General features: G+C 44.5%; 2 protein-coding genes and 1 long non-coding RNA gene across 4 annotated transcripts in view; 1 reads left to right on the top strand and 2 right to left on the bottom strand.

Moving 5' to 3' along the window:
• The window catches only part of EXOG (exo/endonuclease G), a 30,574-nt gene extending 23,912 nt beyond the window's left edge, over positions 1-6,662 (bottom strand). The window contains exons 1-3 of the mRNA XM_026001000.2: positions 6,417-6,662; positions 4,279-4,428; positions 879-1,018 (exon numbers count right to left, since the gene is read on the bottom strand). Coding sequence (XP_025856785.1) covers positions 879-1,018; positions 4,279-4,428; positions 6,417-6,579 — 453 coding nt within the window. The 5' untranslated portion in view covers positions 6,580-6,662. The remainder of the gene's footprint in view (positions 1-878; positions 1,019-4,278; positions 4,429-6,416) is intronic.
• An 82-nt stretch (positions 6,663-6,744) lies between these two features.
• On the top strand, positions 6,745-17,091 carry LOC140594439 (uncharacterized). Its single transcript, XR_011995228.1, has 2 exons — positions 6,745-6,944; positions 15,571-17,091. It is a non-coding gene; the product is annotated as an uncharacterized lncRNA (long non-coding RNA).
• Positions 17,092-17,773: 682 nt separating this feature from the next.
• ACVR2B (activin A receptor type 2B) overlaps positions 17,774-21,561 on the bottom strand; it is a 33,039-nt gene continuing 29,251 nt past the window's right edge. For both annotated transcript variants that reach the window (XM_072726482.1, XM_072726483.1), the window contains exons 9-11: positions 21,146-21,284; positions 20,923-21,053; positions 17,774-19,523 (exon numbers count right to left, since the gene is read on the bottom strand). In XM_072726482.1, coding sequence (XP_072582583.1) covers positions 19,329-19,523; positions 20,923-21,053; positions 21,146-21,284 — 465 coding nt within the window. In that variant the 3' untranslated portion in view covers positions 17,774-19,328. The remainder of the gene's footprint in view (positions 19,524-20,922; positions 21,054-21,145; positions 21,285-21,561) is intronic.

Raw genomic sequence — 21,561 nt, 5'->3', positions numbered from 1 at the left:
ATACCAATATTGTCATTCTTAGATGACACAATATTCTGAATAATCTATTTAGGAATAAAGTGTTATGATGTTTACAACTTACTGTTGATGGTTAAAAAAGACTTTTCATATACATACATACATATGTATGTATATACGAAGAAAACATATCAAAATGGGTTTGCTGGGGCGTCTCGGTGGCTCAGTAGGTTAAGCATCCAATTCTTGACTCTGGCTCAGGTTGTGATCTCAGGGTCATGGGACTGAGGCCTGCATCAGGCTTCACACCGAGTGTAGAGCCTGCTTAGGATTCTCTCTCTCAGGACACCTGGGTAGCTCAGCGGTTAAGCATCTGCCTTTGGCTCAGGGTGTGATCCTGGAGTCCTGGGATTGAGTCCTATATCAGACTCCCTGCATGGAGCCTGCTTCTCCCTCTGCCCATGTCTCTGCTTCTCTCTCTGTGTCTCTCATGAATAAATAAACAAATAAATCTTTAAAGAAAAAAAGATTCTTTCTCCCTTTCCCTGCTCCTTCCCCCTTCCTAAAAAAAAGTGTTTGCTGTACTATCTTTTCAATTTTTCTATAGACAAAAATGTTTTTTCTGTACTCTCAACCCTTCTACAGGTCTGAAATTTTTCAAAATAAAAATGAATATATAATTAGCTCCTAAGAGCTCTCCAGTTCTCTTTTACATATAGCATTTAGCTTTACTTTTTCAACTTGTTTAAGAATATCTCATTATCTAAGCAAAAAAAAGAATGAAGTCAGAAAGGAAAATACAAAATAAGAGTAGTAATTCTCAAATTTTAAGGTTTGACTCCTATGCTTTTAATGCCCAAGTCCTATGGTATACAGACTATCAGCCCCACATTCCCATCCTTCCCAAAATATATACCTACAGATGAAAATTTGTTATTTCCTGCTGGAGCCATGTGTCCTCGTGACCACCCGCTCCCAATATAGTCTTCATTGAAGGCACTGAAGGTTGGTGGGATGTTGGGATCAGGCTTGAACTTACAATGTTTTCTGTTGGCATCACCTGAAGAAAAACACACAAAATGGTAAGTTATCAGTGGACAAATATCCCTCAAGATTTTCTAAGCAAGGCAAGCTGTTTGCTGCTGGCTAGTATCTCTCTGAGCAGCTAGTTCTTAGTGATTGCATGCATGTCTCAAGTTCCTGGGATAGTTCAGATACCTCATCTGAATTTAGCAAGGACTAGTCTAGGAAAGAATGCTTTTCATACAGTGTAGCTATCTCATATACTTCTGTTTCTATTCTTTCAAATTAAAGGCAAAAAAAATCCTCTGGATAGTATTTAAGTAAAAACAATGACCAATCAAATAGCTGAACTCTATAAAAAGCTTACCTACATAATAAATTCTTGCTTTTTAAAAAGACCCTCATGTATCATATTTTGTGCAAATACATTTGACAAGTTTTTATGTACTAAAATAATGGATATATATATATAGTCATGAAACAATTTGTTCTGGGCAAGCAGAGCCTATGGAAAGGGGAGAGTGTCTGTGATATCTTGCTTGCTGCCTCCTAAGCCATGACAAAACATTTAGGTTATGAGTTCAATTCAGAAATTCCTAAAACAAAATATCTGAGTAACATATGGGAAGGAAAAAAATCTCAACTTTATTTATATTCTGACACCTCCAGAATAGTTTGCCACAGTGGACTTGAGCAAATCCTAATACTACATTTTCCACTGTCATTAGGCCAGATCTTGTAAAATTACAGAAATGATAGGAATAAACAGAACACAGGCTGCTACTCAAAAAGTTTAAAATGGAGACCAATGAAGTTACTGATTCCAATGTCATCTCATTCGGCCAGAAAAAATTTCAAATGATCAGATCCCAAGACAGAATAAATGATCTGATACCTAGCTTTTTAGAACCACTTTGTAAAGAAAAAAAATGACAGAACTATTAGTAAACTTCTCTTACATATTATTATCACTGGAATCACTTCCTTATATGCCTGGTTATCTCTGCCTGGTGCTCACTGCCTTTGAAAATTCATCTGTGGGATAAAGATCCCTTCATTGAGGTAAATATAAATTTGTTTCTATTAGGTTATCTGGAGGCATAGCCAGTGGAGGACCATGTTATACCAAGTTCACGGCTTAAGGACTTGATCTATACAGGCTCCATGACTTTGGGCTATAAGTCTACATGATAGCCAGTTTGTGGCCTCCACTTCTCTGGAACAAACTTTTTATTTTCCTTTCGACCCTTTCAGCTCAGTGCCAAGACAACCTTCCACATCGTCTCCTATGGTGAGCAGGCAGGTTAGTTCTAGCCTCCCCTTTCTCCCCACAGGGTACAGCCCTTTGGGGTTCCAGGCTAATGTGGGGAGGGTCTCCTATAAGATAATTTACTTTAGAGGAGTCTTAGGACTCATGTTCGGTCTCCCTCACCCTGCAAAGGTGCAGAATCAAAAGCAATGCGGTTTTGGTTTACCAAGACCACTCTTACCTCTCTGGATTCTGGCTTTCCCTTAGACATTGGCTTGGCAATTCACCACAATCATGCTGACTCTTTTTTTAAGTGATTTTTTTTCCTACATACTTCTTACATACTACTACTAACATTTCTTCTTGTTTTTAGCAGTTAGTCTGAGTAATCTAGTCTGTCATTACTGAAAACAAAGATTCTTTATACTAAAATAAAGTAGGGACATCTAGGTGGCTCAGCAGTGAGCATCTGCCTTTGGCTCAGGTCCGCCTTTGCCTGGGATCAGGTCCCGCATTGGGCCCCTACAGGGAGCCTGCTCCTCCCTCTGCCCATGTCTCTGCATCTCTCTGTGTGTCTCTCATGAATAAATAAACAAAATCTTTAAAAAAAAAAAAAAACTAAAATCAAGTAAATCTCAAATATACTGCTTCCTGTTTTCAAGGTACACAGCCCACAGGATTTACAATGTGAAATATAGTGTTTTCTTATATGCCTCTGAAAATGGTAATTTAATAGCAGGATAAAATTAGTAAAGCTGAAATTCCTTACATCTTGGAAAAAGTTTTGTATTTAAAGGAAATTCATTAGGCTTAGACTAAATCGAGTTTCTCTTGATATAAGTTTAAAATCAACTCTCAACTGCTATGATGAAGTTTCCAACTACATCAGTTTCCTTCTAGCAGCAAGCAAAATCCAGGCCTTACAGCAAATTAAAAGGCAAATAAAATATGAATAAAACACTATGAAAAAGGTAACACTTTATCTCATAAAAGACCCCCACAAATCAATTCAAAAAACAATATCCCAACTGAAAATGGTAAAAATAACTCACAAATAATTCACAAAAATATTAACTTTCACTGGTAACCAATAAATGAAAATAAAATCAGCTATTAAATTGGTAATCCTTATTATGAGTGAAAGGCAAGACAAGTAGTTAACAGTTTAAGGAAAGTAGAATAATATACATAAAAATCAACTTAACATTAAACGTCAAAGTCTGATCACCTTAATTACAGGAATCCACCAAGACATAAAAACATATAAAAAATACAACCACGAACAGATTTACATGCCTGCAGACCTCTCCAGTCTTATTTCATAGATTCTCCCTTGCTCTGGCCACTTTGGCCTTCTTTTAGTTCCCTAAAGGAACAAAAACTCTTCATACTGGGGCCTTCAGAGATGCAGCTGTGCTTTTCTTTCTGTGTAGAATGCTCTTGTCCACAATCCAAGGACCACTCAACTCCTGTGCCCAGGTAACAGCCAAACACCCTCCAAGCCACTTTCTTGGAGAAGCCTTGCTAATCAAAATCAGGTTCTCCTACATCATCGCTCATCACATTCTTTACTGTTCCTTATTTATACTAACCCAACTTGCAATCACTTGTCCTTTAGAACAGTTATTACCAATAATAATTATACATTCATGATTATTTGTTTGATAGGTCAACCCACACCCCACATACCTCAAAGTGCCAAGAACGTAGAGTCTATCTGCTCTGGTCCCAAAGCTCAACACAGTGCCAGACATGTGGCAGGCATTTTTAAATTATTTGTGGAGATTAATGAATAGTGCTAGTTGTAGTAATATTTAGGACAGAGCCTCCAACTCATATGTCAAGATATTGATTGATCCTCTCAGCCCCTTAGAAAGCTGGGAAGTCTGGAGCTCCTTGGCTACTAGGTAGGTCCATTTATCTAAGTGAGCTAACATACACCATCATTTTCTAAATGTGCTGTAATGTGAAAAAGGTTGAATCAATAATCCTTCTTGTTCTAAATTTGGAAATACCTTTCATCAATGCCTTTACTTCTAACCACCTACCCATTATCTTGCTTTTGGATATATGTTCAAGAACCCATCTGGGCACCCGCTTTGACTGATCATAAGACAAGGCATGATTAGTGTAATGCCTAGTCTCTGTTCCAGTTAAAGGGACTCCAAATTGTTCCAAGAGAGACTTTTCTGCAGAACCTAAAAATGAAAATGGGGAGAGGGAGACAAAAATAACAAATAATTAGTAACTTTTACTAGAAACAAAAAACTCAGTAAAGGGAGAGGGGTCAGACTTACAAAGGACTGGCTCAAAAGTCTAATCCATCAGATCTCATTTTGCAATTATTTCCAAGGCAGAGAAAAGAGATAGCAGGCTTTGCTTACAATCAGTCATGTAGTTTTAACAAAATAAACTGCAGCTATCCCATTAACTTTTTTTTTTAATTTTTTATTTATTTATGATAGTCACACACAGAAAGAGAGAGAGAGAGAGAGAGAGAGAGAGAGAGAGGCAGAGACACAGGCAGAGGGAGAAGCAGGCTCCATGCACCAGGAGCCCGACATGGGATTCGATCCCGGGTCTCCAGGATCGCACCCTGGGCCAAAGGCAGGCGCGAAACCGCTGCGCCACCCAGGGATCCCTATCCCATTAACTTTTAAATAAGGACCTGATCTTACTGGTCTTTCACATCAAATGTCCAAATCTCTGCCCCACAAAGTACCATGTATTCAAAGGCAGCAAAAGAAAAACCCATCATTACTAGTCACTGATATGATTTAATGGGAGAAAGCCTACCTCCTCATTACATTTTAAGACAGAGTGGGGACAAAACACAGCCTTTTATAAACATTTTATTTTTTAAAGGTTTTATTTATTTATTCATGATAGAGAGAGAGGCGGAGACACAGGCAGAGGGAGAAGCAGGCTCCATGCCAGGAGTGCAACGTGGGACTTGATCCTGGGATTCCAGGATCACACCCTGGGCCGAAGGCAGGCGCCAAACCGCTGAGCCACCCAGGGATCCCCTATAAATATTTTAAAAGACTATCATCCATCGTTCTGGAACTGAAGAAGAGATGTGCACTGCGGCAAAACAGTAAAACTGGTCTTACTTTTCCTAGTGGGAGAAACCAAGCACACATTTAACAAGGAATCGGCTTCAAAATAATCCTCTATTGATCCCTTCTCCAGGTCTTCAACCTACCCCAGTAGTTCTCTTGCTAGATGCGAAGTATCAGAAGGAGCAAGTAAAATCTGCATGTCAGGGAAAGTTAAAAAATGAGCATGAGCTTATTTTCATTGTTAAATATAAGGTACCCCCGGTAGCGTGAGGATTTATATACTTTGGAGAAGGGCTAGCAGGTGTGAAAATGAATAGAGAAACCTCAGGAAAGTGGGCTCTGGAAGCTAGAAGGGGAGGCTGGGAGGGGGAAGCCACCCTACTCCAAGTCAATTACAGAAAAACTGTGAATTACAGACCGGGACAGAAGAACTGTCAGGAGGAAAGAATCATAGACTAGAGGCCCCAAGGATAGTACAAATCCTACAAGTTGACACCCCTGCCACTCAGCCAACGAGAAACTCATCACCCTGAACTGCTACTTTTCTCCCATAGACTTTTCAAAACAACCTGCCCCAACTGCCTCCGCTTCTGCATAAAGCTCCTCTCCTTGGGTCGCTCGACCTGCCTCCGGTTTTGCCATAGCTCGCTAGTCCTCTGCTCTCCCCGAATCAGCCCCCCTCCCCCCCTTTGTTTTTTTGCTGATAAAATAACCTGATGGATTCATTTTTAGGGTTACTGCGGGTACTCCTCACTTGGACGGAGACAAATGAGGCCGATTAATCCGCTGACCCCAGGCGTTAAGGTATCCATTCACCCACGCGTACTGTCAGTTTCGTGCCAGGGGAGGACAAACGCTCCGGGCTGTTGTGGAACTATCGACCCCATGGACGTCCCAGGCATGGAAACACACAGGGGACAACTTCGGGGGCAGAAGACGAGAAAATGAAGGCGGAGAGGGACGCGCAGGAGGCTGGCGAGGCCCCAAGCGGAGCGGGGAGGCCCGGCGGGAAGACCAGAGGACCCCCGGGCCCGCGGCCGCAGGTCGGGGCGGCGATGAGCGCCGGGGGTAGGGCTCCAGCCCGAGACCCGGCCGGAGGAGGAGGCGCAGGCCCTCGGACTTACCGTCGGGCTCCCTCACTGCCGCCGCCGCCCCGGCGCTCTGCCTCTCGAGCAACTGCACGGCCGCGAACCCGCCTGCCGCGGCGCCCACCGCAGCTCCGGCCACGAAGACGCCCAGAGAGCGCCCGGAGCCTCTGAGGCGGGAAGCAAAAGTTCTGGCAGCCATCGCCCCCGGCGCACCTGCCTTCCGCAGCCGCGCGTGCGCACAGCGGCTCTGACGCCTGAAAGCCAATCGCGACCGCGGGACCGAGGCACGCATGCGCAACCCGGCGTGCCGGGTCTGTACCCGCCCTGGAGACGCCGGATGTGCGGAGCGCAGGCGCACAGCCTCCCCGCTGAGGGCCTCGGGAGCCCCCTGCTGTCAAGGCTGGAGGCGCGAGTGAAGCCGCCCCCACCCCGCCCCACCCCGCCCCACCCCGCCCCACCCCTGGTTCCCTGGATCCGGTGACGAGTGGGAGGCACGGCACTTGAGGGCGCAGTGGTGTGCACATACGGTCCTGAGAAGAAAATACCTTTAGTCCCCCGTGACAGGTGAGTAAACACTGCACGTGGTTACCCGAGGGCCTCAGAGCCGCCAATCCCACTCAGGTCTGATTCCAAATCCTGTGCCACACTGATGTCTTCAGGACACCTGGCTCTGAGGTCACAGCATACAAGTCCTATTTTCCTATGTGAAAATAGCTTTGCACCTCCCTAAGGAGTGTCTTGACAAGACACTACTCCAATCAGAGTGCAGGGGTTTGGACACCCACTCCACTACTTTCCTCTTTGGGCGTGTTACTTCACCTTTCAGGGGCTCTGTTTCCTCTTTTAGATAGGAATGCTAATAATATCATATATGAAAAATATACACTAAATACTCTTTATACATAAATAAGCAAAAGTAATTATGATGAAGATGATTAGACCTTAGGGCTCTTGTGAGGATTAAAGGTCACCATGTAATTTTTTTTTTTAAGACTTTATTTATTTGAGAAAGAGCAAGCACATTCAAGCAGCCGGAGTGGCAGGCAGAGAGACACAGGCTCCCTGCTTACCAGGGAGCCAGATGCAAGACTCAATCCCAGGACCCCGGAAACATGACCTGAGCTGAAGGCAGACACAACCATGTGAGCCACCCAGGCATCCACCACGTAAAGCATTTAGGGAAGAATCATGTCATTAAGTGCTCTGTAAACGTTGGCAATTTTTTATTAGTCCTATTTTATCTTGCTAGAATATAAAATCCAGACTGCTGAAGGCCTGCTGGCAGAGTAAGGGTATGTTTGGGGCACTCGTGCTCAAAATAAATGGCTTTTGTTCATTTTGCAGCACAATCTGCAGCACCCCACATGGACTTAAGCAGGAGGCCCTTTCTAACAACCAGCTAAAGAACTGTCTTGTTTTGACAGTTTCATGGGCCTACGTCCCTACCCAGGAATACCTATTATAAAGTCATTCTGTGTAATCCCCTGCACCTCTGACCCTAATTGGTCAGGCTAGGTCAAGTAGAATCTATCCAGGGATTGTGGATCCAGAGTCTCTTCAGGTGGCAGAGCTGTGACATATGAAACTCTGGTACTATCTGTAGCTTTGTTTCATGCTAAGTGGACAAAGGAGCAGATGCATCTGGTCTTGCACAGAGCAAGAGTGGAAGAAATGCTGAGATGTAAGTGAAAGGCTGCAATGTGGTGACCCTGGCTGCCAAGACTCCTGAAGCCCGGAAGTGGCTTACCTTTACCCAACACTCGGCCAACACTTGGCTGGCCCTTTGCCCCAGGATCCTTCCAGTGAAACCCCCTTCTTGTTTACGGTTTCTGTCATTTGCAACCAAGAGTCCCACCAAATACAATTATACAACATGGGCATACCTGTAGGTTTCAAAGCCACCTCAGCAGCTTCTACCTGAATTTACTAAATAGATATATTCATTTAAGGGGTATTTCTCAAGGCCCTCCTAAGCGTCGTGGTGGGTTAAACACCAGAACGAGAGAGAAATGGTAGGTGACTTTTCCTCATCCAGACCCAGTGATTAAGGGAAGGAGTGGGAGGGCAAGTTTAATGGTCTCTGAACCCTCTCCTACTTGCTCACTTGAGCAAGCCTGTTTTTAGAAATCAGTTTCTGTGTCCAGGTTCTTCTGGTGAAGGAATTCCCTTGCTGAAGGAGAAGTGTGACCAGATAAACCCTCTGGTCCAACCAACCTTCCAGCATTTCTAGCTGTAAGATCCTCTTTCAACAATGCCAGCCTTCCTCTCCTTCTCTGCACTTATTATGGCCACTCACTAATAAAAGGTGAACTATCTAAATCTGAGAGAGCAGAAATAGTCCAAAGCTGGACACCTGGTCCCTAAATAAAGAGTGCCTTCATCAAATTTCATTCTCTGAGAGTTCCAAACAGGTTAATTCTCATATTAAAGCATGAATAAAAAGGCATTGACCCTACCAGAAGAAGGATTCAAAGCTGGTTTAGCAAATATTAGTCAAAGGCAAAAAAAAGTCCTGTGTGTTACTACAGAAAGCAGCGAGGTAATTTCTGGGGTTTTCCAGTTTTCTTAGGCTATAGAGACTCGTTATTTTGTTAACAGGGAACCATGTTTTCATCTCGTGAGGTAAGTCAGGAATTCTAAAACATGAGACCTGGCTAGTTGATTCAGATCTGGGGTAGTGCCCCATGACTATATTTTTTATAAGTGACCTGGATACTCAGCCATGTTTAGAAATGACAGAGCCTCTATTCTGCAGTAGCCTTGAATAAGTTATTTTCTAGGCTTCTCTGCTACACTTACAAAAATATTGCTCAGGGTTGTCCACAATGTATAGGACAGGGTAGGTGGGGAGGTACCAGAATCTTGGGAGATTTGGAAAAGATACCCCTCCCATACAGGAACTTACCCCGGGTCCCAGGACAGTCCATTTAGGAGAAACCCACAGTGTCTCCAACTAGGTCCTGAGCTTCTGAAGGGCAGAAATGAAGACCTGTGCTGAGCTCCAGGACCACAGGACCATGACAGACTAGGCACTCATCCATTAACAATTGCATGTGTACCCAACAGGAACTCACGGCCCTGTAAGTGGAGAACACCACTGTATTTATTTCTAATTCCCATGAAAAGAAACTTCAATCCCCTGACATGTGATTAAGAAAGACAACAGGGTAGTTTTATTATTATTATTTTATTTTCATATACAAAAAGATAAAACTTGAAATAGCTCTAGATTTTTCCTCCTATTCTGTTGGGGTGTGGCTGCTTCTTCACACAGGGGGAAAAACTACATTCACATCGGTTTATTTGAGGACCCAGTGCAGAGTTCAAGCAGCAAAACCCCAACTTAGCAGATCTAATTTCAAACTTGACACTCATTTCTAAAATTACCACAGTAAAAAGGAACAAAGATCCACTGCAAATGAATGAACTATGATACAATGTTCTTTCCAAAATGTCTTCATTTTGCAACTGTAATTACATGGATGTCTGCTTTAGGCCATTTTAGATGTGTGCGTGTATATAATATATATGTATGTGTGTGATATATATATTTATATATATATATCAGCACACTCTTCAAATCCAGACAGGGTAACAGCAACAAGCTTAACTCTGTGTGTGTGTGTGTATGTGTGTGTGTATATATATATATTTTTTTTTAACATGATACTTTAGTATAACTTTTGTTAATTCAGTAGTACAAGCTATTTCTGTTCTACAAAATTTTTATTTTATAGCTACAAGGGTGAAAAGTGACCTATTACATTTACATCTCACATATCCTGGTATACAAACAGTACTTACTGAATTTGAGCCAAAAACTAAAAGTCTTTATTTTTAGTGCTTGAAGAGCTTCCTCACTTCTACAGCCTTAAAGTCATATACTAGTCACATTTCCAGAGTTTGTAATTACTCATTGTTTTAAACCGCAAGAAACAGGTGAATCCAGACTTTTAATTACAATTGTTATATACAAGTCAGATAACACAGCTCAGTAAGACTTCGCTATCCATCCTAAACCCGACATACATATTCTCCACTAAGTTAGACGAGTCTTAGGGTTTTCCTTCTTTTCCTTACACATAATGTACAAATTTAGAAGTAGCTCATAAAACTGATACATAAAGATGGCAAATGAGAGGTGACATTTTCTGTTGGTTCCAAAATTCATCCTGCAAAATTTGTATTCTGCTGTGTTCTTTAACTGTGTATCTGTTACATGCAGAAGCTCTTTTCACAAGAATTGACATCAAACTCAATGTAAGTTAAATTTACAGTACTGTAAAGTTACTCAGATTCAAGGACAAATGTGGAAAAATATTAACAGGTGAAAAATTCGGCCCTTTGACGCTACCACTAAGATCATGTCAAATTCATAAGCAGATTCTTTTGTACAGTTGAAAAATGGCATTGTGTGGATTTGTGGTATGGAACTGAAATCTAGAAGTATGCTTTTATTCTGCGGTAACCCTCACCCTCAATTCTTAAGTACCACCCAATTTTCTTTGCATTTTTACAGAATTCTAGAAAAAAAAATGGGGGGAAAAAGCTGCTGGCATTTTAGCAATCCCTCCACTCACAGGAGGTCTTAACACTTCCAGATGAGGTCTCCTAAGAGTATCTTTGTGATCACTGGCTCTCAGACGGCCTTTGACAGTGACCTGGACACTTTCCAAATCAAAACCCCGATGTTGCCTAATCTTTCCTACTCTCATCTCTGTCATTGCTGGTAACATTTGAATGAGCGCATTTTTCCCTTAATGGAGAAATTATTTGGCTAAACATACACTTAGCTTGTGGCAGTGCTCTGAGAAAACCCCACTTGGGCTAAAGCACTTGCAGGGACTGAAGTCAACAGTCCACTGATCAGGGCAGAGACCAAACACTCTGAGGGCTGATCAGAACACACTGGGAACATACTGACCTTGGCATCCCATGGTCAGCAGGACAGCCCAGGCAGGCATCCCACGCTCTTATGGCTGAGTTACCACTTTTTATCTTGGTCTGCCATCTATGCCCCAGAGACAAAAATTCAGATGTGGTGACTGCTGGTTAATTAAACTTTTTGAACTGGTAAAAAAGGCTCTTTAAAAATATATATATATATATTTATTTAAAATACATCAAAATGACAAACAGCCGTATCCCGCAAGGCCTAATTTCACAGCAACATATGCTACAGACATCTTCCCAAAATGCACAGTGGTGGATGGTGGGTTTTTTAATCCTGCCATTTAAAGGAATGTTCTACACATTTGAGTTGTAGTGACTGGAAATGTGTTACAAAGAGCTCATCTTTGGAACTGATTTGTGTGCAAGACCAGCCAATTGAATCACTTTGCCTATTCAGACTCGAGAATACTGAAAATGGCAGAATTCAGAGAGGAACCCAGGAAGCACCATTCAGATGACACTCTAGACCTATCCCACCACAGTGCAGTGAAGAGCTTGCCAGAAGCCCCCTTTTCAGTCCTTGGGAAGAGTTTAACTTTAAAACAAATAAGTGCCCGTACTTGGCAGGGTTCCTGCATGTGTATGTTACAAGCCTGCAGTATCGAGAGGACCCAGATGGTGACACTGTTCAACATGAGGTCTGAGGTAACTGGTTCTTCAAATACCTGGAGCATGTAACTGCATCCAGAAATTACAGCTGGGAAAAAGGAAAAAGGTAGGGTTTTGGGCTAGAAAAGACAAGTAGAAAAAAGCTTACAGCAGTTGCTTTTGGGGGAAGGCAGGTGACAAAAACAAAGGCACAACAAAATTACATTCCAAGACACGTGGCTGGAAAGCAGAGAAATGTTCTTTCACAAGGAGCAGGGAAAGGAATGACAGGCTAGTTCCTCGAGTGCTACTGGACCTGCTAAAACTATATTTATCCAAAGTACAAAAGGGGTCAAGTGTAAAACTTCACTCTGAACCAAACTGAAGAAAAAGCACAGCTCGTTTAAATGACACATCAGGGATTCTCCTGACAAAACTGTCCCAACCAGTATAGTTCTGAGTGCAGCCGCCCAGGGCCGGGGGACAGGCCTTCAGCTGGGCCTCAGGACTGGCAGTGACGTTCACCTTCCCTGTATCACACCATCCAAAAGGCTCACCCAAATAGCCATGTACTCTCTACCCCAAAATAAAAAGGCTAATAACATGAAGACCACCTCCCATATCGTGGTAGTCATGCTGACCTTTTTAGGAAGAGCAGGAAGGGCTATGTGACAGCTGGAAGATGCCCTCTGGTATGGGGCTCTGAACTTCCTCAGAGCACTCCTGGTTGTGATGCAATAGATGAAAGCAGGGAGCTGCCCCAAGCACTCTTGTGTCCAAGAGGCCCCAACCAGAAAAGACACAATGTGCCTGGCAGCTCACCATTTAACTTGATTGCTGTGTCCACACACCACCCTCCTATTCTGAATAATTAGTCAACTGGAAATTCTGTCCTGAAAACTGGAAAATTTGGTCCTAGATAATTCAGTTTTGTGGATTCCTCAAATCACCAAACTCTCATTTTAACTGTTTATAGCCTGAATCTTAATCATCCCAACCTGCTCCAATCTACACTCCCATATGATTTCTGTTCCTCAAAACACTCTCATATGACTACATCCTGTAATAGGAATTCACAAACTCATTTCTAACTTCAGAACGCTTTGTTCAGAAGAAATCTCAGGAGGAAGCACAAATGTAAAACATACCGCAGGCTCTTCTTGCCTCTCCTCAGCCCCTTGCCACCCAATCTGCAGGGAGCTGAGCAGAAGCATCACTGTCCCTCACAGCTTCAGGTGGAGTTTTGGCCAAACAAGACCCATAAATGGCCTCCCATCTGCCAGTGTATCATGAGAATCCATATGAACACTAGGTAAAAGCTCCACACCACTCACACTCCAGTGTACATTTATCCTGAAAGGTAAAGCTCATTAGTCTGATTACAAAATCATTCCCATTCAAACTCACTAGACTTTATAAAAATAATCTGTGGTATAAAACAATCTCCACACTGTGCAGAAGAATCTGTCAGGTGATATAACTAAATATATATGTAGAGCTATAGATTTTTTAAAGTAAAATTTCAAGTGTCATATATCTATTATATAACCTATTCTTTTATTTACAATGCTACCTAACAACATTCCAATGCAAACGTGATTGGGAAAAACAGAGAATAATCCTATGCCCAACCAATAGCAGAAATTCCCAGGACTCAAGACAGAACTCATCCATTTGTCAAAACAAAACAAAGCAAAATACAAAACACCCATCCTCACCTGCCTAAAAAGCATTAGCTAATAATGGGTCATACTTTTCATAACTGTGAGCTCAAAAATGTAAACTTTGCAAATAAATGTAACACTTTCCCACAGATGTCCAGAGAGCCTGCGTTTGAATAATCAACTGCATACACATGTGCCCAAGCATATACTTCTCTGGGGTCCTGTGGTTGGTGTGCAGTGGCTCTCAGAATTGTGTAGGCCCCAGACAGTTCAAAGATACTCCCAGAGAGGAAAGGCAGCACAGGGCCCACCACCACATACTGGCATTTAGAAACTATGCATTTTAATTCATGAGGAAAAACCACTTGTATTATCTCCTCAAGCTGCCATAGGAGCAAATAAAGTATCACTGGTTTTGGCACTACAGGGATACGTGGAGTACCACAATCAAAACATCCTCCTTCATTCACACCTGGAAGATATGGTCACAAAAATGTAAAAGCTTGGTACAATTTAAATAGTGGTAAATTGTCTAAATTCAAAATCTTGTTCAAACCAAAGTTTACAATGGCCCCCAAATGAGTATAAAATAGAAATACTCAAAATATCCCTCTAGAGAATTTGGACTTTTATTTGATGAGTTCATGGGTCTCTTGGACCCAACTGTTTTAAAAATGTAGCTGAGTCAGCTGAATTAATTTCCAAGGGGGCATTTTAAACTTCAATTTCGTTTTGCTACAAAACTAAGTCATTATCTTAAAAAACTTCTCCAAGCCTTCTAAAGGTTTGGGATACATTCATAGGTGGATTGCTGGTTACAAATCATCTACCAGGAATCTTACTTAAACAACTATGCATATAATCCTGAATTCATTAAATCTAGACTGAGAAGATAAACAGTTCATCAACTGAATTACTAGGCCTGTTTCTTTACCTAAAACATTACTGTTGATCAAGATTTAAACTCGTCATTACTAGGTTGAACACTTATTAGCTACTATTTTATTAGTTCAGCTTTTATAAACAGCCCCTAACCAAGGAATTCATGGCACCCAAATGAAGAGAAAAAGCCACCTTGCCCTCTTTCCTTTCTGGCTGCTCACCCTGGATGGGGGGGTAGGGGGGAGGTTGGGGGTAGGGCAGATAGATGAGTAAATTCACTGTGCTTCTTGGAAAGGTGTGGTCTAGGGAGCCCCCAAAACGTGAACCAGGCCTGGCTATCTCTCCAAAGATGAACCATTAAGAACCCAAAAGGCTACTGAGATAGCTGGGACTAACAATCAAACTGAGTTAGCTAGAGGAAATTATTTCCAATTCAGATACTGATCTAGCAAGCCAAGTTCTCAGGAATAACTCTTGGCCGTTCCACTTATAGTACCAATTCTAAAAACTTACATACGTATGCTTACTATATTGCTAAAAACCACCAAATCCTTGTATTACCAGTCTGTGCTGAGAACTTTACACTACATCCTATAAAAGGCAAAATTCCACTTTTAAGAGGGCCACCCAGTCTGTCTCTCTACCCTTATGGCTCAGAGCATAGGGGCCACGTAACAGGCCTGAGCCCCACACAGCACACATACACACACAAAGGCAGCTAGTTTTGCCACCAAAGAAACACCACACACACAGCTCAAGTACTCAGTGCAGGGTGTCAGGGTAGCAGGGAGCTCAAGAACATGGCAGCTGGAGAAAAAGGTGACAGAGTGGGAAAGTGCTGATCACCTGCTTTGCTTTGCTTTTTAAAGCAAGGCATGCATGACCAGCCATGACAAGAAGACTGGAGAGATTCTTAACTGGGCTCAGAATATGGGAGTAGGGGGTTCAAGCCACTTGAAGATGTTCAAAGCTAAACAAAATCTCTCTTGTCCTGCACACATGCCCAAGTCCAGATGGGAAGAATTCTGGGTCAGAAGCAGCTGGCCCACATGGGGAACTCCTCTCCAGGCATCACTAATCCCTTTGGGCACTTACACCTACAGAGCCATGTTGAACAACGAAGGACAAGCAGACCATGTTGAAGAGTGACAGCTGATGACAGGCCGATGATGCTCACCATTTCCCTTCACAGCCACATCTTCCTTCCTCCTAAGGACGCTCCACCTACAGCCCTCACCCTGAGTACCTCACTCAAAGGACTCCTGGGAGGGACCAATGGTCCCAGGAGAAAACCTGCTGATACCAGCCCCTAAGGACTACGTCCAAGGCCTCTGGACCGTCATCAAGAGTTCTTTGCAGGATACTGTTAAACCGTGGCCTCTGTTTCCCACTTACCTCCTCCTTCTCTTGATCATTCCTGTATTTCTCTGGCTCAGTGTATCTTCCCAGTGATCATGGGTGTTTTCAAACAGAACACATTCTCTCCCAAAGCCCACCCCACAGCCAGGAGCCTGTGTGGATAGAACACTAGAAAGGAAGGAGCAAGGATCCTTGGCCACCTCTCTCCTCTGGCTTGGCCACTCTCCCAACCTAGATGCCTAGATGGGGCAGCCTCTCCCAGTAACAGGCAAAATGATATTCAACTCCTACCAGGCTGCTACAAGAGCTGGGGGGAGGGGAGAAGCTAGTTTTCTGAGCTCCCCAGAAGTGGACACAACATGAAATCTTTGTGGAAAAGAGCACAGACAGAGGCCCTACAACCCAATAAACATAAACCAGATCTCTAAATGGTTTGCTGCTCCCCAAAGAATACATGACAGCACACAGACAGACACTTTATCTGGTGCAAAAGACCCATCCCAGGCTCCCAAGGGCATACCCTGGAAAAAGATCACCCACCTTCTTCTGCCATCAGCAGCAGGCAGGGATACTGCCCAATGGGTGCATTTTATACCACAGCACAAGGGAGAGGCAGCCTGAAGCCCAAAGGACTGGCACTCCTCAGACTCCCCTCACTGGGCCAGCCCACACAGGAACCATCTCCAGACACTTCATTCTGGTGCCAAGGCCCAAAAGCCACCAGAGCAGCTGAGCACAAGGTCGGCAAAAAGGGAGCCCATCCAGATAAAAGGCCTGTAGGCCAATAGGAAGGCCAGCCCCATCTGTACTGCATCTGGACAAGCAGGTCCCACACCAATGCCACAGCTCAACCCTCCACAGCCAGGCCAAAAACTTGTTCTCACAAGAATCAAGCCAGACAAAAAAATCATCCAGAGGAAATCTAAAACCAAATGGAGAGGCAGGGGTTTAGTGTTCCACGATGGGCAGGATGAGGGATCTGATCATTCCTGTGGTGAATCAGCTACATCTGTTAGTGGTTTATTTGTTGCCGAGGTTGAAAAGCAGATGCTGGAAAAGTAGAGATGCACTGCCTGAGGTGAAAGCTAAAGAAATTAGATATGGCACTTTTCAATAAATATTTTAAAGCTTTTTAAAGAAATAAGTGGAAAAGAAAAGCAACTGCTGTAAGGCCTGTTTTGCTGTTAAAAATTATTCCGAGGGAAGAAAAATACCACAGCACAAAATAATTTAAAAAAAAAAAAAAAAAAGGAAAAAAAAGACAACACAGCTTACCCAACAAAATCTTGTCCCTGTAACCACCTTGGCCAGATCACAGCTTGACCTTTGAAACAAAAACTGAGCTCTGAGAGGGACACACACTCACCTCCCACAGTACCCTGTGCCCAGACATGCAGTAAAGGGACACAGCCAAGGGGCAAGCCCCAGACGCACCCAGTGTGCCCAGTGGGGAGCAGGCACCCTCAGACTGTGATGCCAGGGTGCCGTGAGAACTCTCCACTCTCTCAAAGACTGCCCAGAGTCACAGTGTGGACTCATGGAGACACTACCAGCCTCCTCCGCCATCGCTGCTGCTCAAGGAAATTTACCTCCAGCACGTCTAAGGGCCACCACTGGCCAAGTTAAAGTGGGGTTACCTGTCATTCTGAACACTAACCAATCCAGTTGAGGGAAAGATCTAAACCTCCATGTAAGTCAAGAGGAGGCACTCCTCTCCCGTTCTCACCCAGGTCAACCTCTCCCCATCGCTCACCGCCTCACCTACCCTCAAGATGAAAGAGATCCAGTTTTTAAATAAAAGTCTTAAGAAACCCAGAGGGAAAAGCCTTCACAAACAAGAATGATGAATGCCCAGACGGCCCAGAAAGCCAATCTACAGTTGATGACAATTATTTACAAGGGGGCGTTATCAAACAAAAATGGTAGCACTCCCTAGAAGACTCAAACTTTTTTTTCTTTTTCTCTATTTCTTTTAAACTTTCTTGTCATAAAAGCCAACTTACATTAAAATATACTTACTACGAGACAACACAACTAATAAAATATATAATAAAACTTACACAAGTAGAAAATTGAGGTATTTCTGGTTTGAGGTGGTCTGTGGTCGTGAAGTTTTAATTATTTTAACTTTTCAAAATTTAAACCTCGGAAGCCACATTGCAAAGCATGTGTGTCTATGTGGATGTATGTTTCGTTTTTTTAAAAAATTTGCATGTTTCATAAATTAAAAAAATTCAAATGTTGAAACAGCAGCATTAGGAACATTCACTGACTAGAGCAAGGTTATGGCATAATAGAGAAACGGTTTTTGAATATGCACCTCTTTGAGGGGTCTGGAGAAAGCCATGTGCACGAGCCACAGAAAGGGACAGCAATGTCACCACACAAGGCAAAGCCAGCACTGCAGGACCCTCAGGTCTTCAGAGCAGCAGGCGTGGCAGCCCTGCCCAGGGAACCCTCTTAACCTGGCTGTGCAGGGCGCCCGTGGGCATTTCCCTGAACTGCTCCGGGAGGAATCAGTGTGTTAGAACTTCTTCCTCCACTACAGATAATTACAGCATTGTCTTATGAAGAATATGGTCACTAAGCCATGATGATTTCTACCCTTACCTAACCTTAAAATTAGGGCAGAGAAAATGTTTCGTCCAACGCCCAAGCCCAAGTCAATGGGAAAAAACTGGTCAGGGCCAACAGATGGGTTAGAGCCACACCTGCTTTCAGACTTTCTCCAAACCCCGCTCTTGCTGTTAATGCTCGGCCCCCCACACAGTCCTTCCCCACGATTCCTGGTTACCTGAGAAGTAGCATCTTAACAAGGGATGTTGCTCCGAATGTGCCCAAGTCCAGTGTAGCTCTGCTCCAAATCCCATCCCCAGCTCTGCCCTCCCCTTCCAACTCCGGTCCAAACCATCCTCCTTCTCATCCCCGTTTTTCCTCAGTCAGGACAACACCCGTTAATCCGTGAAAGACACATCTGCTGTTTCTGAAACTCACTGTCTAAAAAGGGAGAAAAACAATAAGGGGCAGTGGGGGAACAAGGGCTGGGGGGACTCCTCCTCTGAGGAAGGTGTGTTCTTATGTAACAGTCTTCAAAGGTTCCTCTAGGTAGAGTTTGCAGCATTAAGTTTCCTAAGACAGGAGATGGGTTTCTTTGTGTCACAGATTCTGAGACAACAAATAAAGAGAAAGCGGGAAAAATGAACCCCAAAGGACAGGAGGTGGCTGAGGCTCTTCAGCATGGCGCTGGTTCTGCATTCACAGCTCAGCACCTCAACGCCTGCTGACATGTCCGCTGTTTGCGATACAGTAGAGCAATGTGCTGGTAAAAACTGATCCAATCCAAAAAATAATATTAATAATAATAATTATAATAATTATAATAATAATAAAAAGTCAAGGTAAAATAGCAGCTGCATTTTATGTGTTTGTTGGTGTTATGGGATTTCCAAAACAAAACACAACTTTTTTTTCTTTCCTCTTCAGATCCACTCGTGTCCTGGGCTTAGATGCTCGACTCCTTAGGGGGCAGGTCCACGTTGGTGACGGAGGTCACCAGGGAGACAAGACAGTCCGAGGTAGTGCCGTTGACCGACCTCCTGATCAGGGCCACCCGCTCCTCCACGCAGCCTGCAGACAGACGAGCCTCAGCATCATGGTCCCAGCACTCCTCGATGGTCACGCAGAGCTGGGCCAGGCCCTGCACATCAGTAAGGAGGGGAAAGGACAGCCTTATGAGTGCCCCACAGGGAAGATGAGCACAGGGGACAGGCCAACCTGAGGTGTCCCTGAGGACCAGACAGAGCCCGCTAGCCCCAATCCTGGGCAGAGACTGCGGGAATCAGTGGCCTTCCCTCGGAGAGGCCACCATCCCAAGCCCACTGGCCTCCCTCCACAGGCTTAACGGAGGGAAAGATGGAGTGGGGAAGCTGGGCTCCTCCCAGGGCAGACACAGCTGCTTGCCTTGGGGCAGTGACATTTAAACAAACAAACTCGTGAATCCTAATCATGTCAGGGCCCACAGTGCACGTTCAGTTACAGTAGGGACCGGAACAGGGCTTCCTCCCACTGTACTCCCCACAACCCCGGGGCCCCTCCTGAGAGTCCATATCACATGGTGTAACACCCTATGCCGGCACATACACAGAATGGGACCAGGAAAGGCAAATGCCCTTTTCTCTGGCCTCTCAGTGCTAGGCCACACTGAGATCTCTCTGGACCTTGGGCTCCTCATCAGTGAACTGGCCCAGCCACCCCAGTATGTCTGCCCTGGGAGACTGAGAAGGTCTGAGGCAGAAGGTCCAGACTCTGGCCCAGTCTCTGTGTCCACAAGTCTGTCTTCCCCATCTGCAGCCCTCCAGCTGAACTTGGTCCCACCAGCTTGACCCCTAATGGTGTGCATGGTAGACCGCTAGCGTCCAGTGGCCTCAAGACTGTCCTGTGACTGAATGAACCCAGAGGTGACCGGGGGGGCAGCTCAACAGAGCTGAAGGCAAGTGTCCTTCCAAGATAGGGAACAGTTTATATGGCTGGGGTCTTTATACAATCTCCCCAGACTGGAGGAGCCAAGATGCCATGTGGCTTAGTCCCGGAAAAATAATGAAGGCAGAGAAGAGAGAATATTTAATCAGGGCTAATCCATACTAAACATTTATATGACAGGTATCCTGCCAAGCAATTTACAATGACCAGTTAAATCTAGTGTTACCCTGAAAAGACAAAGCCTCAAAAAATAAAACAATGTGCTAGAAGCCATCCACCTACTAACTGGCAGATCCAGGATTCAAACATGTCAGGCCCAGACCCAATGGGTTCCCCTCCATATAGGGGCAACATGGGCCCTGATGAACTGACTGTCAGGCCCCATCAGTTCTGGGCCCAAACCCAGAGCCACCTCCCTGCCGAGACTGGAACCTCCCCAGACCCTTTCCTGGTAGAAGGGAGGCCTCTGAGCAGGGAGGAGATGAGGAGACTATCCTGCTGCCTGAGGCATCCTCTCTCTCTCTCTGTCCACACCCCCTTGATCTCCAGTCTTTGTCACACAGCAAGGGCCTCCCCTCTCTGCTCCCCAGCAGTCACCTGCCACCCAGGCCCCTCACCGGGTGCTTCAGCCAGTGATCCTTAATGGTAGGCCGCATCTTCTTGTGCACAACCACCTCTTGCAGCTCCTCCAGTGATGGGTGCTGGCCAATCTCTTCCTCAAACGGCAGCATGTACTCATCCACGGGTCCTGTGGGTGACAGCGAGCCCAGTGGGGTCACCACAAGGGCTCACTGTTCTTCAACCCACACCCTGGATGCTCGGGGCTCCCATCCCACTCACCATCTGCAGCCTTGCAGCGGGACACAAGCTCCCACAGCACCAGCCCCATGGCGTACATATCAATGCGCAGGAAGGCATCTCTCTGGAAGTTGATGGCTCCCTCAAGCACCTCAGGAGCCATGTACCGCCGCGTGCCCACCTATATGAGGACAGGGGAGGCATGCACAAATGTACTCACTGCTGGACACAAGAGCCACCTCCTGAGTGTACCAGAAAGGGCCAGGATGGCAGCATCAGAGGCCACGACCAGGGATGACAACCCTTGAGTCACCATGTTCACGGGAGGTCACAAGAGGTCATGGTGTACATGTTATGCCTCAAGGATAATTTAAAAATATCACACACTTAAGACCACAGTCATCTAAACTGGAACTGCTGCCTGTTTGCTCCATCAGCACCACAAGGGGCTACCCAGA

Source organism: Vulpes vulpes, chromosome 11 (assembly GCF_048418805.1).
Source record: "Vulpes vulpes isolate BD-2025 chromosome 11, VulVul3, whole genome shotgun sequence".
NCBI classification, from domain to species: domain Eukaryota; kingdom Metazoa; phylum Chordata; class Mammalia; order Carnivora; family Canidae; genus Vulpes; species Vulpes vulpes.
The sequence above is the reverse complement of the archived record's forward strand: the minus strand, read 5'-3'. Positions and strand labels throughout refer to the sequence as shown.